The sequence below is a fragment of the Myotis yumanensis genome, unplaced genomic scaffold (assembly GCF_028538775.1).
Source record: "Myotis yumanensis isolate MYYU_CA2020_CCGP unplaced genomic scaffold, mMyoYum1.0.hap1 SCAF_17, whole genome shotgun sequence".
Taxonomy (NCBI): Eukaryota; Metazoa; Chordata; class Mammalia; order Chiroptera; family Vespertilionidae; genus Myotis; species Myotis yumanensis.
Genome location: NW_027223768.1, coordinates 25,030,588 through 25,047,287, shown reverse-complemented (window position 1 = coordinate 25,047,287; position 16,700 = coordinate 25,030,588). Strand labels below are relative to the sequence as shown.

Genomic DNA, 16,700 nt, shown 5'->3' with positions numbered 1-16,700 from the left:
GTCATGTGATTTTCCCAACCTCTTTCCTTACTGAGCACAAGCAGTTCTTATTCAAAGATCTTTAGAGGCTTAGGCTGCGGGAGATGGGGTGGGAAGGAACAGAACAGCTATTGGTCTGGGGAAGGGGAAATTGTACTGTTCATTGTTCAGAGGCTATGACATTATTCTGCACATGTAAACAGTCAAGGTGAAAACGCAGCAAATAGATAAAGAGCTTCTGTATGGAATATAAACTTTGGCAGGAGCCACTGTGCTGTGGTAGCAAAAGGCCTCCTGCTGGGGCTGCAATGGAAAAAATGACCTCAGAGAGGAGTTCAGAGCAGAAAGGCTCAGAAAAAGCAGATGAAATACCATGCAGTTTGGGTGAAGTCCTTTGGTCCTAGGCATATTAAAGTATAAAGCTGTTTCGGTTTAAAAAATACAGATTACACGAATTGGTTGGAGTTTACTATTTTTTCCTAATTATAGCTTAGAATTACGGAGTGCCACTCACTGCCCTCATGTTTCTCACAAGAGATCCATAGTGTTTAGGCCGGGAGGGAAAACTACATTAATCTGGACTCACTGGACCCACATCACCCAATGTTCCACTGAGCGGTCTCAGTAGAGGGTGCCCTGACCAGGCAAGGACAGAGAAGCTGAGGTACCCCCTTTCCCCACTTCCTGAACCCACCTGGAGAGGGCTGCCCTCCTATGGAACAGTGCATGTGTATTCCAGCAGCAATTTGCGTCTTTCACCAGTGGTAAGCAGCCAGTTCAGCAAGTGTTTCAGGACGGGAGTCTCTGGCTATGTAACCTGAGCCTGAAATTTCTTTAATAAATTTGACATTTGCAAAGAAGAGAAATGAAATGAATCATTTCATATGGATATGAACAAAACCATAATCTAGAAAAAATACCCACACCACCCACCCCTGCCCCAAACAACCTTTATTTTTAGACAGAGCTGCATTTTGAGAAAGCGTGAATCAAGTCACAAACTCAATGACAATTGAGTGTAATTTTAGAGGCACGCCAGAAAGAAAAAGGGGGTGTAAGCACATAAAACTCATTTGTATTTTTATTTATGCTATTTCCCACAGGCTGAAAATAAACTTTTAAGAGCACCATTTCTCAAACTGATCAGCTCCTAGAGTCTGAAAACTTCGTGCTTATTTAGCAGTGCCCTCTGGTGTCCAAATGGATTTTACTTTTGCCTTGAGGTAAAAAATAAACCACTATAGAATCCAACAAGTCTACCAGCAGCATTCATCCAGTCATCAAATATTTATTAAGAGCTTAGTAGCTATGCCAGTTATTGTGGAAGGTGGTGGGATACACAGGTGTTTAAAAGAAGACATGAATGTAAATGCAATTACAAAATTCCTTTTGATCATACACAAAAAGTCGCTTTACCTAGTTGTCCACTAAAATGAGACAGATACAGCTGGGTTGTCTCCTTTCCAAACTGTTCTGGACCTTTATTCACATTAGCGGGTATCTGGCTGGCTGCGGACAGAACAACTTTGGTCAAGTATACTGGGAACATTCTGAAACAGGGTAAACATTCCCGGACATCCAGTTTTAACAATTTCTGTGAAAAAGCTTTCACGGTCAACCTGAAGGACACTTCTGTCTTGTAGTATTCCGGGGAACCACTGGGCATCAGACAGGACACACAAATCTAACATTAAGCTTTACATTTCTTTCTGAAAATGCACCATTTTCCTAGCACTATGATGAAAAGCCTCAAAAGGAATGAAGTGGGCCCTCGCCAGCTTGGCTCAGTGGATAAAGCATCAGCCTGCAGACTGAAGGGTCCCAGGTTCGATTCCGGCCAAGGGCGATTCTGGGTTGCGGGCTTGATCCCCAGTGGGGGGCAAGCAGGAGGCAGCTGATCAATGATTCTCTCTCATCATTGATGTTTCTATCTCTCCTTCTCCCTTTCTCTCTGAAATCAATAAAGAAATATATTTTTTTTAAAAAAAGGAATGAAGTGTGAGAAACCCTAAGAATTAATCATTACTGTTTGAGAATTCTTAGATCTAAAAACTGACAACTAGAGCTTCAGAAACACACATTGTTCTGAACTGGTACATCTTCAGACTTTCTGGAGGAGCAGAGGGAATCTAAAAGAGTTACCAAGACCTTCCACCGAGAGATTAACCAAAGAACATATATGCATATATGTATAACCCATGGACACAGACAACAGTGTGGGGAAGGCCTGGGGCTTCTTGAGAGGGTAAAGTCGGGGGGAAATGGGAGACATCTGCAATACTGTCAATAAAAATTTAAAAAAAAAAACACATGAAATTCAAATGTCATCAAAGAGGAACTATGACAGAGCAGGAATGATGCTTTTATATCGTTTTGTAATATTCCTACTTTTGCCATTTTCCATTCTTGTTATTTTTGGTTTTCTAGAGTAATCAGCCATGACTTGATTCTAACCAACCAACTACGGCAAAGGTGAGCGGATTATGTCATTTAAGATTAAGAGGTCTGTCTTGCTGAGAATCTCCTTGCTGGCATTGAGGAACCAACCGGTTGTGCAGGCAAGGCCCACGTGGCAGAAATGAGCAGCCTCTTGCCAACAGCCCACTAGGAACTGAGACCCTCAGTCCAACAGCCAGCAGGGAACTAAAAGCTGCTACTACCGAGCAGGGAACAGACTCTTCCCCCTCCAAGCCCCAGATGAGACTGCAGTCCTGCCAACACCTTGACTGCACCCTTATAAAGGACCCAACTCTGAGATCTTAAATGGGTGGCATTTTAAGTTTGTTATATTGTTATGCAATGATAGATAACTAATATAAATCTCAAGATACTTTTTAGAAACATTTTTATTATAAAAGTAACACAAATAAAGAAATACTGAAGAGCAACTCATCCTTTTACTGCCCTGCCATTCTATTATAACCACAGCTAGTAATTTATTTTGTCATCTTTTTACTATATTCTGGGTGTGTTATTTATAGCCATGATCATACCCATTCATACACTTTTATATCTTGCTTTTTTATTTAATATTTTCTCATGTTCATTATATTCTTTACTAATTTTTAATGAGTACATAATGTACCATTCATTGGAGATATATATATATATATATGGCAAACTATGGTCCTGCATTTGTAAATAAAGTTTTATTAGAACACAGTCATCCATGCTCATTTGTTTACCTATTGTCTATTTTTATTTTTGTGCTACAAACTACAGAGTTGAGAAGCTGTGACAGAGACTACATGGACTGTAAAGCCTAAATTATTTACTTCCTGGCTCTTTACCGGAAAAGTTTATTAATCACTGCCCTAAACTTTTAAGTGGTTTATAATTTGGGCAATTACAAGTAATGCAATTTAGAACATCTTTGTGCATATAATTTTTATACTTTAGGCAACTTGTTTGGAATATATTATAACAAAAGTGGAATAAATGGGTCTACTTCATAAAGATGTTTTTAAGGCGGACCCTGTCCCCCACTATTTCTCTTGTAACAGTCTACTATGACATAGGGTTGTGGTAAGAAGAAGGGAAAGGAAGGCTCAGTGCTCTTGTGGGTAGCACTTCTCTGGTCCGTATTAATCTAGACATGCAAGGTCACACTCTGGATGAGCTTATTTATAGTTTTGATTTAAAGTAAACCAAAGAGGAATGTAACAGTAATAGCAACATTAAAAACAACTACAGAAATGTTTTACTTTCTATTAGGATTAAAAAGCAGACTAAAGTACACTCTCCAGGTATCAAGGTGTATATGAAAGGTATTCCAAGCTAGGTAGTGGCCAAAGGACTGAGAGGGCTGAGTTAGGGAAAGGGAGGCAGTCTCGACGATGAGCTGGCAGTAACAGCAGTGAACGATGAGGCAGCTATGAGTGGAGGACAACACTCTTACAACACCCTAGGCATAAACTTGTATACAACTGTAATTAAACTGTCTCAGATAAGAAAGTTTCAGAGCAACTACCCCATATTTTTGAACAATAACAAAAAATTCTCTATCTGGGAAAGTTTTCTACTTTAGAAAAATACTTATGGAATGGGACCAGCTAAGTCAACCCTGACTGTCTCTGAGGTAAAAGAGTAAGCAGTTTGAGAGGTCTCAAGTCCAATCTTGTATGAATAAAGTAAGCACCGGGAAGTATAGGTGTCATCTTCTAAGGGAAATATTCTGCAACATAAAAAACAAAGATCAGGATGGACCTTTGCCCCAATAACGTAATTTAAAAGCAAAACTAGAAAGATATTTAATGTAATAATTCTAATTATGCCAACAAGTATGTGAAGACATCACAGGTAACACATTTATTTTATTAAACTATTCCTGTCAAAATGTCCACCAATTTAACATATCATAAAGAAGTGTTCTTTTGGTTAAAGCTATCATTAGCCTTTACTTTCCACCTCAGTTACTTGTCAAATAATAAAATGCACTATAACTTCATGAAGTACTCTGGGAAACCATTAAATTCTCTATAGAAAAAGGAAATCATTCTTACGAAAACCAAGAACATGTCACTATGAACAAAATATAGCAGGTATGAAAATAGAGCCATTATTTTTCATGAATTTTCATACTGCAGAGAAAGAGGTAGTTCTGTGAAAGGCTTGATTCACAATTAAAATTATGTCATAATTTTTCTTGTTTCACTGTTTACCGTTAGTTGCCTCAAAACTGACCTGAGGGTCTGGTAGCATAAATCCATCAGTAAGTTTATAATAGACTATTGTGGAATCGGACTCCACTATGGCCAAAGTAAAAGACATCGGCAAATCTGGATCACCTTGCAATTTTCGAGATGCCTTCAAGATCTCCCTTATCCTGAAAAGCAAGCCACAATGCATTTAGGATTCACAGTTACTCATTAATAAGATCACATACTGTAAAATCTTGGGCAAGAGGCAGGCAATCATCACATTATATCTATAATGCTGACTTGGGAAATGTCTGAAGGCTCAAATATAAACATTTAAAGTTGTCTTCTCACACAGAAAATCCTGCAGGGAAGGGCTATCCAGACTTTCAACTCTTCTCTTTTTCATTCGCCCATCTCTCCTGATCATCAGACCTGAAAGTCAAACTATATTTAGGAACCTACCGAACAGGACTCCAATAGTGAGTGTTTAGTGCATCTGAACTGACTAAGAATCATGAGTGTTCATCATCCAATTTTCCTCTAAAGAGTGAAATAATTTGGTATTGAGGCTTGTTTTTTTTAAAAAAGACTATAATAAATATTTCCCTCGTTGTGTTCATAATTACTATTTTTAAATGGCTATGTAATATTTTACTGACTCATAATTTGCCCAATCATTCCCTTATTACTATAAAGTTCTTCCAGGTTTTGTGGGGTGAAGGTGCTAATAAAAATGAGCTGTGAAAATCATCTTTCTGAAGGTAGTTGTTTCTTTTTAAATATTTGTTGGGTCTTTCCAAGTATGGGAATTATTAGATCTGAATATAGATATTTTTATGGTTCTCAATATGTGTTCTGATACTTCATAAAAGCCAAGAGAAAAATAGAGAGAGAAATAAAACTTTTGGGGGTAACATTATATATCAAGCAATCAATGTTATAACTTATTTCAGTTTGCTTACTGTGGAAAATAATTTATCTGATAATAAATCTGATATTTAGGTATTCAAAGCACTATTACCTTTTGTTTATCACCAACTGAAAATCCTTATTATCTACTCAAAAAAGCCCATGTTCAACAATTCAGTAAATGTAACCTCCAAAGGTGCTTCTTTAAAAGGCAAATAAAAAGTGATCAGTTGTTTTTTTCACTAAGCTAACCAAGTCTCCAGAGACTGGAAAAAGATTTACTAGCATATTAACATGCTAAACACTGTATTGTATTTAGAAGTGTAATTTGTCCCCTTAAGTTCTACTTCCCATCCGTAAGTAAAAATTCTTATGGTCACTCTTCCCCAATCCTATTAGCTATTGAAACTATAAAAAAAAAAATTAAAAGAAAAGTCTCTGCTTTGAAATAGTCTTACTATAATAATTAGAATGCTCTTTTTAAAAATCTGTAGTAAAGACTGGAGATTTTAAGTGATTTAAAATAGCAGTAAACTTCTGGAAAAGCTGAAGTTCTAACTGGTTTGTTAGAACATCAGTCACAAAAGGCTGTTTACCTGCTACCTATCATTTAAGTTTACAAAGGCATGAAGTGAGATGAGAGGATGAGTTTCTAAGTTTGTTTCCTCATATTCAAACCTTTTCTAAAATGGCCCTGAAAGAGGTAAATCAGCAATACAGGACACACTCCAGCTGTCAAGCATAACTCACTAGATAAATAAAATATGTCTACCTGGCAAAATTTTAATTCCTTTCCACAAGTCAACAAAGCAAAGCATCATCTTCTCTCGAGTCTTTCCTGTCACCTTTTCCCAAACTCTAGGCAAAGTTACATGTCTTATCCTAGAGAGGCACCCTGTGTAGCCCTACCTTACTGTAATCACGACTTTGTATTTATACATCTCAGTGCCTATTTCTCACTGGGCTGTACTCATTTTGAAGGTCAAAGCTTTTTAAGAAATGGTGCTATAACATGAAGACAATATACCTGTACATCTACACATAGGACCATTGAGGTGGCATACATGAAAAGGTGTTGCAAACTGTCAAGTAGTCAGCAAGTACAAGCATTACTATATGGTACCTATACCAGCTTTGCTAAACTTGAAAATTGGGACATAATGTTTTTTATCCACACCCTTCTTAAAAATAATTTCTACCTATGTTAAATTACATGAACATCAATTGGATTCCACTTCATATCAGAATTTTTCTTTAGAGATACTCAGATGAAGCAACCATAGATATTAACTAGCAACCTCAACACTTAGCACTGATGGAAAATGACAGTCTTAAGACACTGCAGTACACACAGTTAAAAATAAGTTTCTTTAAACATCCCTAACTGGCAGAGTATGACGAGGATGGGACACAGATGGAAGGGAAAAAACCTATTAAGAAAACTGTTACATATCTTCCGTTTCTCAAGATATGATACTTAAATCAGAATGTATGTGTATGTGTTTTGTAAGGTAAACTGTGGAAATTCTAGCCCATATATTGAAATTTAGAATAGAAATTTCCATCTCATTCATATTTGTTTTCATAGTTCTTTGATTATAAACAGCAAAACATTTTCTGACTTACTCAGAACACCCACGTGGGAAACCCTAACATCTGAAAATTAGCTCAGAGTTGTAAAGCTTGGTTTGTCTTCAGAGCTGAGGGGAATCACTGTTAAAAATGAAGTGGAAGTTCCCATCTGTGAGCTGTTTATCCTGTTTGGTTGTATGAGGAGGAAGAAGGAAATTACAGTTTGAAATCATAATTTAGAAACCATAGAATAAAGTTTCCTCTTAGGCACATTTTTAAAAAGCTCAGTTCTTTAAAAAGTATTGTAAAGATGTTTCACCACACAAATCTAAAATAATAATTTGGATAACAAAATTGCTTATAGTTCATATTTTATATAAATCCACATATGAAAAACATAACTTATATAATGAGAAGTTCATATTTTTGAGTTAATTATATCTCAGGGGAAAACCCCACCTGAAGAAATAGAAAAGTCAATAATAATTATAATTGTTGTTCAACAGTAACAGAATTTGATGCTTGCAACAGTTATGATGTTCTCAATAACAATAACAGTTATGATGTTCTCATAACTGTTCAGAGGGGAGCTCAGCATACTGTAAACAGAGTGATCCCAAAGTTTACTAAAGTTAACGTGAAAACAAGTCTGAGGCAAACAGACAGGCAACACCATTTGGCTACTGCCTTTCCTCCAAACTAAAGTAAATGCCTTCCAGAAATCTTAGCATTCATCTTTCTGTAAGATCCTCCAACAGAGACTAAGTAAGCTCCGGAGATTTACACAGAGGACAGAAAGTTGAAGGCAACATTACTTATTACTTTTAACTTCAAATGTTGAAACAGAATGCATCATGGGTTAAAATTATTAATTTCAACCCACAGAAAGTGATATCTTCTGTCCTCTTCAATGTGACCAAACTGACACATGTTGTAGCCTCATCAATCAAAGGCATTAACTCCTTAATCTGTCTCATTATGATATTTTAGAACGACACTCCACAATCCAACTTTAGAATACAATGCAAATTTAAATTAGTGCCCAAGGTGCCCAAGAAGCTGTATTCATCCACAGGCTCAATCCTGAAGAAAAGTTCAAGAATAACAGACCACCTCCTTAGGAATCATGCCAAGGACTGCCTGGTAAAAAAGCAAGGTGGCTACAATCCCAAGGTGGCGGGGTTACTGAACAATTAAGTGCCTGTGTGACTATCCACCCCAGTGGGGGGCCATTCTGTTAATATAAACTGCAAGTGTGTGTGTGTGTGTGTGTGTGTGTGTGTGTGTGTCTGTGTGTGGAGGGTAAGAGAAAAAATGCTGTGACTGTTAAAAGAAGCTGCCAGAATTGGGGTTCACCAGTAACAGATTTCCAACAGAGGTAATATAAGGACACACATCAGATACACAGGGAAGTCAAATGACAGAAATCATTTTACCAGCTATTAAATTTTAGGCCTCACATAAAGTAATGTCCATTAAATGAATTTGTAATAAAGAACATACTTTTGGAGAGTGGACATATTTTTCAATTACATGGAAATAATATAGAGTATCCTTCAAAAATATTGTAGCATTGTCCTGGGGGGTGGGAGTGGTGAGGAGGGGTCAATGGGGGAAAACGGAGACATATGCAATACTTTAAACAATTATACACACACAGTATGTGTGTGTGTGTGTGTGTGTATATATATATATATATATATATATATATATTAGCATTTCAGAATTAAATCTCATAATTAAGAACATCTTTTAAAAAGTTCTAAATATAGTTAATACTATATTGCATAATTGAAAGTTGCTAAGTGAGTATTAAAAGTTCTTATCACAAAAAACCTTTTTTTGTAATTATATAAGGTGATAATGTTAACTAGGCTTATTGTGTTGATCATTTTGCAATGTATACAAATAATGACTCACTATTTTACACCTGCAACTAATATGTTATATGTCAATTAAATTTTTAAAAATGTTCTAAAGAAGGAACTCAGTTCTAGTAACCCTTCACTCCACCATTAATAAGTCCTTTTCCCAGGACACTAAGGAAAAAGAAGGGATTAAAGGTAGGGGGGTGGACATGATGAAAAAGTTTCACTAAAAGGTTAGGAGGCATTGTGACTGTTCTCTATCCTGAGATGCGTATTATAGTTACAGTATAAAGTGTGGAAAGTGGTGCCAAATCTGAAAGCAAATGGATTTTGCAGACATTCTAATTTTTAGAAACTCTTGGAAGGTTACTTAAGCATATTCTATGTTCTTTAAGATTTTATTTAGCAAATCTCCACTGCAGGAACTTAGTAGTCTAAGGGAGCTCATTCAGTCATTCAACAAACATTGACTTAATACCAAGTACCAGATACCAGGCTATGCACTGAGGAAAAAGCAATGAGCAGAACAAAATTCCTGCTTTCACGGAGGTTATTTTCTAAAAGGGATAGGAAAACAGTAAACAAAGAAAACCAAATATATATCAAGTAGCAATAAATGTGGTAAGTGTTATAAAGGAGGGCCACTTAGTTGCATTACTATGGCCAAGAGTCCTGATCAAACCAAATGACAAAAGTTCTTAGACTTTTAGCCTAATAGCTGCTGAATGAGCAGATGACCAATTCGGTATATGGCATATTGGAGCCTTTTTCTAAATTTCTAGACTAATATTCAAATAGGAAGATGCTGAAAAACAGTACATTTGGGAAAGTTTGTTCTCAGATAAAATGGCTGGGGGTACCTATTTATCACCACAAATCAAGAGAAATGCCACTAATTTGTGGGGTTGGAGGATAAAGTGGTCACTGGAGAGGCTCCACCCTTGCATAAGCTATCCATTATCCTTTGCTGGCACTAAGGTGAAAGAGCCCTTTATAATCCAGTCAGTTTTAACAGGATGAATGATTCATTGATATTACTAAGCAAAGAGAGAGAGAGAGAGAGAGAGAGATTGATTGATTTACAGATCATTTAAAAAACAATATATTAACTGTCTCTGGATTTTGTAATTTACAAAACACTTCACTTGGCTTTTAAAAAAATTTTTTATTGATTTCAGAGAGGAAGGAAGAGGGAGAGAGAGAAACATCAATGATGAGAGAGAATCACTGATTGGCTGCCTCCTGCACACCCCCTATTAGGAATCGAGCCTGCAACCCAGGCATGTGCGGGTGACCGGAATCAAACCCGGGACCCTTCAGTCCACAGGCCAATGCTCTATCCACTGTTACAAACTGGCTAGGGTTTTATTTGGCTTTTTAAAAATTAACTTATGTACAAACATAGATAAGCTTAAAATACAGCTACTGTGGTTTTAGTTTTCAGCATCTCATATTTTACCGAAGAAACCGAATTGGCATTGAAATTGGGAGACAATATAGATTCTATCAGGGAAAAAGTAGTGAAAAACAAAAACATTTTTTTCATTATTTGATATGTCATTGTGTAAGTTACTTAAAATATTTCCCATTTATAACTATCCACAATATTAATATTATTACAGAAACCTGAAATTCTATTATCCTAACTTTGTTATAACACACTTCTCAACAAATATCAGTGGCAAAGTGGTCCAGAAGAAGCTCATTAAGCCCTCTGATACTAATGTGGCTTCATTTGCTATCTTAGTACTGAAAAAAGCCCTGGCTTTCCTTAGGATTCCTCTGGTTATCTCATCTTTAAACAGATCATCTTTAGCAGATCTCTTTGACCTCTATGACATTAGGAATATGATTTTTATACCATTGCTGGGTCTGGGGAAATCAGAGTATTCATAACCTCTATAGTCATTTACCAAAAGTGCTACATGATTCTCACATTCACTTTAGTAAGAAACAATCTATAGAGTACTTTCCATATGCATATATAATCCAAATATATAACCTAATATAGTATTTTAAAATGTAAGCTAAAAATTATTTTACATTAGCATTCAGTAGTATTTTTATTTTTAAAAAATATATTTTTTTGATTTCAGAGAGGAAGGGAGAGGGAAAGATAGAAACATCAATGATGAGAGCGAATCATCGATTAGCTGCCTCCTGCATGCCCCCTACTGGGAATTGAGCCTGCAACCCAGGCATGTGCCCCAACCAGGAATGGAACTGTTGAACTGTGACTTCCTGGTTCATAGGTCGGCACTCAACCACTGAGCCACACTGGTCGGGCTAAGTAGTAATTTTAGATGAGAGAAAAAGATGTGTCCTGTCCTTTGAGAAACAAAAACAACCTCATACTCCATCAGCACAATTTTCCCACTAGATAATCAGATATGGGTACTTTACCAATTCTGTTTTCCTACTAGAAATTAGCAATTAGTATTCAATCAATATTTTCACAAGGGGAGCACTGATGGGTATAGGTACCAGAATCTATAACCCTTCTCCTATCTCAGTACTGACAAGGCAGATGAGCTGGGGATCTGGTAATCCCACTCATTTTACTTCACACCAACTTTTACAGCACTTGAAAGACCTTCTGAAACTTTGAAAATATGCCAACGTGTTTTGACTATGAACATATATTATGTATAAGAAAATACCAGTCACAAACTACTTTTGCTCAGAGTGCACTCACTCACTGCCACTGTACTGCAGATTCACTCTGTAATGGAATCTGTCTGCACTCTTGCCAAAACTATGTAAATAAGATCACTAGGTCCAAAGGCTGGAAAACTAAGTGGGAAATGGATACAAAAACTGTGTAGGAGAGCTTAGAAATTTAGACAGATATGGCATCAAATGATACCTAGAATTGCTACCTTTTAAGGAGTTGGCAAATACACATACACCATAAAATAAATAATGGAACTAATAAGCCAATGCAAATATATATATGTTATTCTGTCTCTCAATAGTCAAAATAGCTACTGAAGTGGTTTTAAAGGATGCAGTGAGATTATGTACTGTGATGACTGAGGAACTATTTTATGACTAAGTTGTAGTTAACTATGTAAATGATAGAGTTTAATCCAGCTTTACAAAGTTGAGACTTTAATAAAGGGGACAGCTTTTGTGCCTTATATACTATATGCCCTGTGTAAATAACATGGAATTACACCTCCAGCAAAATGCCAACTCCTCTGGCTTTCAGGCTTTGTATATCACCCAGATTCCCTAGTCATAAAAATGCTATTTAAAGTTTTTGAGGAATAAAGAACATTTAAAAATTCCCACTATACTCAGACAGCTAAGCACGACAGTCTAGGATAGCAATTTACAACTAGTGTGCTCAGACTAGTTGTGCAGTGTATAACAATGAAGTATCAAAGTTGGCATGTTATTTTTAATATAATTTAATATTCCCTGTTACATATCATCATCATCCATTCACATTCCACCATGCTTTCTTTATTAAATTGAGACGAAATTGACATACAACACTGTGTAAGTTTAAAGTGTACAATGTGATGAACTAACCTCTTAAACAAAAAGCAAAATCACCTGCCCACCTGCTATGGCTGAGGGAAGCATTGATGGATGTAGGCACCACAGTCTGTAGCCCTTCTCCTTCTATCTCAGTACCAACCAGGCAGATGAGCTGGAGGTCCGGCAATCCCACACAGTTTACTTCATGCCAACTTTTACCTGAAAGAGCATCATTAAATGGATAATGTTTATCAAAAACCAAAGATAAAAATTCTAAACTTCTACCTAATATTCAGCAAACGTCAGTTATAATGCTATCTTCTCTTTACATTTTTATTTATCTTCTCTTTTACTTATTTTTGTTACCCAGTAATTCCCACTATAAATGAAGAAATTATAAAATGGATAACAGCAAATGCATAAACGATGGCTTATTATAATGTCAATAATTCTATATCCAACCCAACTCCCCAACCCTCCACCATGGCCCCAATAATAAAGCAATATAAACAAAAACTTACTCTCCATGAGGTCCAGGTAAACCAAGAATGCTATATAAACTTGAGTAGCATCTCCTATATCTAATTCCATCATTTCTAAATACTGAAAATCAAAATATAATTGTTAAACAGAGAAGGAAGAATCTCTTAATATTTTATTTCACTCACGCAACAACTATTTATTAAATATATAGAAAGCATCAAACTCAATTCTAGGTATAGTGGGAGTTATAAGGCAATGTAAGACCTGATCCTGCCTCTAAAAAAACCTGCAATTATTAGGGTAAACACATTGCAACTGTTAGGCAAATAACAATACATGACAGAGAGTGGTTAAAAACCAAGTGAGTGGAATTAAAGAACCATGACACAACAGGTCAGAGGAGCTATATACTCCGGTGAATTGGTTGGTGTATGTTTTATGATAGAGGGGAGATACAAGTTGGGCCCTGAAGGACATGCATGATTTGACTAAACTGAGAAGGTAGCGCAACAGTATAACTAATCACACAGAGATGGGAATGAGCCACACATATTCAAGGGCCTATAAAGAAACCTATCTGCCAGGAGTAGACATTTTTTAATAAGAATTGTGTTGGGGCATGTAGTGGGGGCCTCTATTCTCCTGGTCTCTTATTTGCATGTGGAAAAAGTCTAGTAGAATACCACTCCTGGCCTCTCTCTCCTTCTCACTCAAGAGCAGCGAGATATTTAAATGCTAGATTTTAAAGAAAGGACCAAGCAAGCTGCTGCTGTTTTCAGACTTACTGGTGAGCACTGTGGGAACATTCTTCAGGGGTCTACTCCTGCAGGGGAAGCCTGAGGTTGTCCAGTTACGTCAGTGACTAGGTGGGTAAGCAGGACTGATGCAAAAGTGAGGGATTAGCAGACCTGCATGGGTGCAGATCTGATATCACCTTCTCCCTTTGGCTTCATCATAGGTGTACAGGTACAGGAGAACAGGGGTGTTATTAGTTCTCCTCCTCAAACCTTAAACGTGCTTGAACATAGCACTGAAAAATTGGGGACCAGGTTGCAAGGACTGCATGGCCAAGCTAAAAGTTTGAATTTTACCCATACGGAAACACTGAAGACTTCTAAGCAGTAAGAGTATGATGAATGTGGGGTGTTTGAGGACAATAAATCTGATACCATGTTACTAGATGGACCCAAGTAATTTTCAAATTGAATAATAAAAAGGCAGAAGTAGAAAAATCAAACTCCCAATATCTTTTCTTTCTTTAAAAAAAAAAACCCAATTAGACCCTTAAGAGGAAAAATCGAAAGGGAAGATTTGATGGTGAAGGCTAGGGCCTATATAGCCATTAACTTCAAAGAGAAAAAAATCCTGCAAGTATAAAAACTGAGTAGCACCACCAAACAAGAGGAGATTTTTAAAACTTGCTACGGGCGTTTCACTTCTTACATTCTTACATAGTGCTTACTACATGTCAAGTACTTTCCAAATAGTAACTGATTTAATCCTATAAGTACCCTTATTACTCCCATTTTACAGATGAGAAAACCTGAGTGCCATGAGATTAAACAATTTGCCCTAAATCACAAAGCTGGTGACAGAACCAGGATTCAAACTCAGGCGATGTGTCTTTGAGTTCATGCTCCTAACCACTGTGCTGCCTCTCCATGTCACGGTGTTTCCTTTTATGGCACTGAATAACATCTCCATGTTAGTGCTTCTTTTTCTCATCTTGAAGGGGAATAAAGGGACAGAGCAGCAGGATAAAATTAAGCAAGATAAAATGAGAAGAGGTTAACGCTTCAGACTTTTATCTTCAAAATTTTTCTTTTCTTGACTGTTTTTCTTTTAATGTTTTAAAAATATTTTTTAAATTGATTTCAGAGAGGAAGGGAGAGGGAGAGAGAGAAAAACATCAATGATCAGAGAATCATTGATGGGCTGCCTCTTGCACAGCCCACACTGGGGATCGAGCCCCAAACCCAGGCATGTGCCTTGACTGGGAATGGAACCATGACCTCCTGGTTCATAGGTCAACACTCAACCACCGAGCCACAGGGGCCAGGCTCTTGACTGTTTTTAGATGATTACTTATGAAATACTAGAGGCCTAGGGCACGTGCAAGGATATAGGGTCCCTAGCGGCTGCCAGCTGGGGCCTTCCTTCCTTACACGCCGCCCCCTGGTGGTCAGCGCACGTCATAGCAAGCAATTGAACTCCCTATCTGTCAAACTCCAGAGGGGACACTTTGCATCTTAGGCTTTTATATAGAGCAGCGGTTCTCAACCTGTGGGTCGAAAGACCCTTTCACAGGGGTTGCCTAAGACCATTGGAAAACATATATAATTACATACTGTTTTTGTGATTAATCACTATGCTTTAATTATGTTCAATTTGTAAAAATACAACCTGCATATCAGATATTTACATTATGATTCATAACAGTAGCAAAATTACAGTTATGAATTAGCAACGAAAATAATTTTATGGTTGGGGGGTCACCACAACATGAGGAACTGTATTAAAGGGTCGCGGCATTAGGAAGGTTGAGAACCACTGATATAGAGAGATTTCAACTCAGCAGAAGACTGCAATTCTACCAGTGACTAGACCAGTCCCTGAGATGCCTACCCCACCCCCACCCCCTTCACCCCCCCCTCCATCTCCATTCACCGTTTACTCACTGCTTGGGACATGACTGGTACAAGGCAGCAATTTGCCAAGCGGAAGCAAGCAAGGAATTACCTTTCTCCTCCTTACCGGTATACTGAACAATACAACCACGAAGTGAGCAGTTCTGCTCTAGGGAAGAACCTATTCAACTTTCCAAGAAACTCGAAAAATTTAGGAATCTGCGCTGCGGCAAAACAGACTTGGTGCCTACACCTTTGCCATGACCGGCTCCCGGGTCTTCCCCGCCGCCCACGTGTCTCGTGTGAGGGTTAAGTGGGACCCTCTCCAGTGGAGCCGCTAGTGGTGGCGTCGGGCGTGGGAGGGGCCGGGTTTGTCTACACCTCGGGCTTAGAACGGCGAAGTGGGGTGGGGGCGGGGGTTAGTGTCAGGGCAAGAGTTGAACTCATTGAAACAAACGAAAACAGCACTACTGCGGTGGGCCGTGTGCACACGGGTCCCCTTCCCGGAGGGTCCTGCGTGAACTCAGCGGAGGGTTCGGAGGGGAGCGCGGCCTGGGGGTTCCGCCTGGGCTGGGGGCCTGGACCGGCGCCCCGCTCCTTTTGCGCCTCCTGACCTTTGGGTGGGTGCCCATCCAGGCGTCCTCCGGGGCCCATGGAGGGGCGCCGCCGTTGCCGCGAGCGCCGGCCGGGCCCTGGCCGCTGCAGCCCGGGGAAGGCTCGGAGTCGCCGCGCTCTTCCATGCCAGGCAGTGGCGCGCGCAAGCTGTGCGCCGCGCCCGCGCCCGGCCGGAAGCAGGGACGCGCGCACGAGGGTTCCGCCTCCCCGCCGCCCGCCGCCTCCCCGCGGGAGGGCTCCTAAAGGGAGCAAAGTTAGATCAGCCCCGCCTTCTCACAAAGAGAGCTGGAACCTGCGCGGAGGCTCTCTAGTTCTGCTCTGCGTTTATGCACATCTGGGCAGATACCAGGGTGAAGAAGTTGCCTTGCGTCAGGGCTGTTTGCAGCTCTGTTGAGAAAGTAGGGAGCACAGAGAAGGCCTCCTTGCCTTCGGCATGGGGTCCAGGTCTCCAGCTCCTGGGAACAGGGAAAGCCTCGTTCAGTGTCGTGTTAGCTTAAAGTGTGGAAGTGGGTGAAATCTCC

General features: G+C 38.8%; 1 protein-coding gene across 3 annotated transcripts; it reads right to left on the bottom strand.

Annotated features, from left to right (window-relative positions):
• Positions 1-1,251: 1,251 nt before the first annotated feature.
• Positions 1,252-16,310, bottom strand: TSEN15 (tRNA splicing endonuclease subunit 15). Of its 3 annotated transcripts, none has more exons than XM_070396515.1 (5): positions 16,179-16,310; positions 12,976-13,057; positions 12,538-12,673; positions 4,767-4,804; positions 1,252-1,488 (listed from the first exon to the last, which is right to left on the bottom strand). In XM_070396515.1, exons 1-5 carry the CDS (start codon positions 16,302-16,304, stop codon positions 1,373-1,375), a joined length of 498 nt encoding a protein of 165 aa, XP_070252616.1. In that variant the 5' UTR covers positions 16,305-16,310; the 3' UTR covers positions 1,252-1,372. The 3 variants fall into 3 exon arrangements, with proteins under 3 accessions (XP_070252616.1, XP_070252614.1, XP_070252615.1); XM_070396513.1 differs by having other exon boundaries at positions 1,376-1,488; positions 4,663-4,804; XM_070396514.1 differs by lacking the exon at positions 1,252-1,488 and adding an exon at positions 2,808-4,153 and having other exon boundaries at positions 4,663-4,804.
• Between the last annotated feature and the right edge of the window lie 390 nt (positions 16,311-16,700).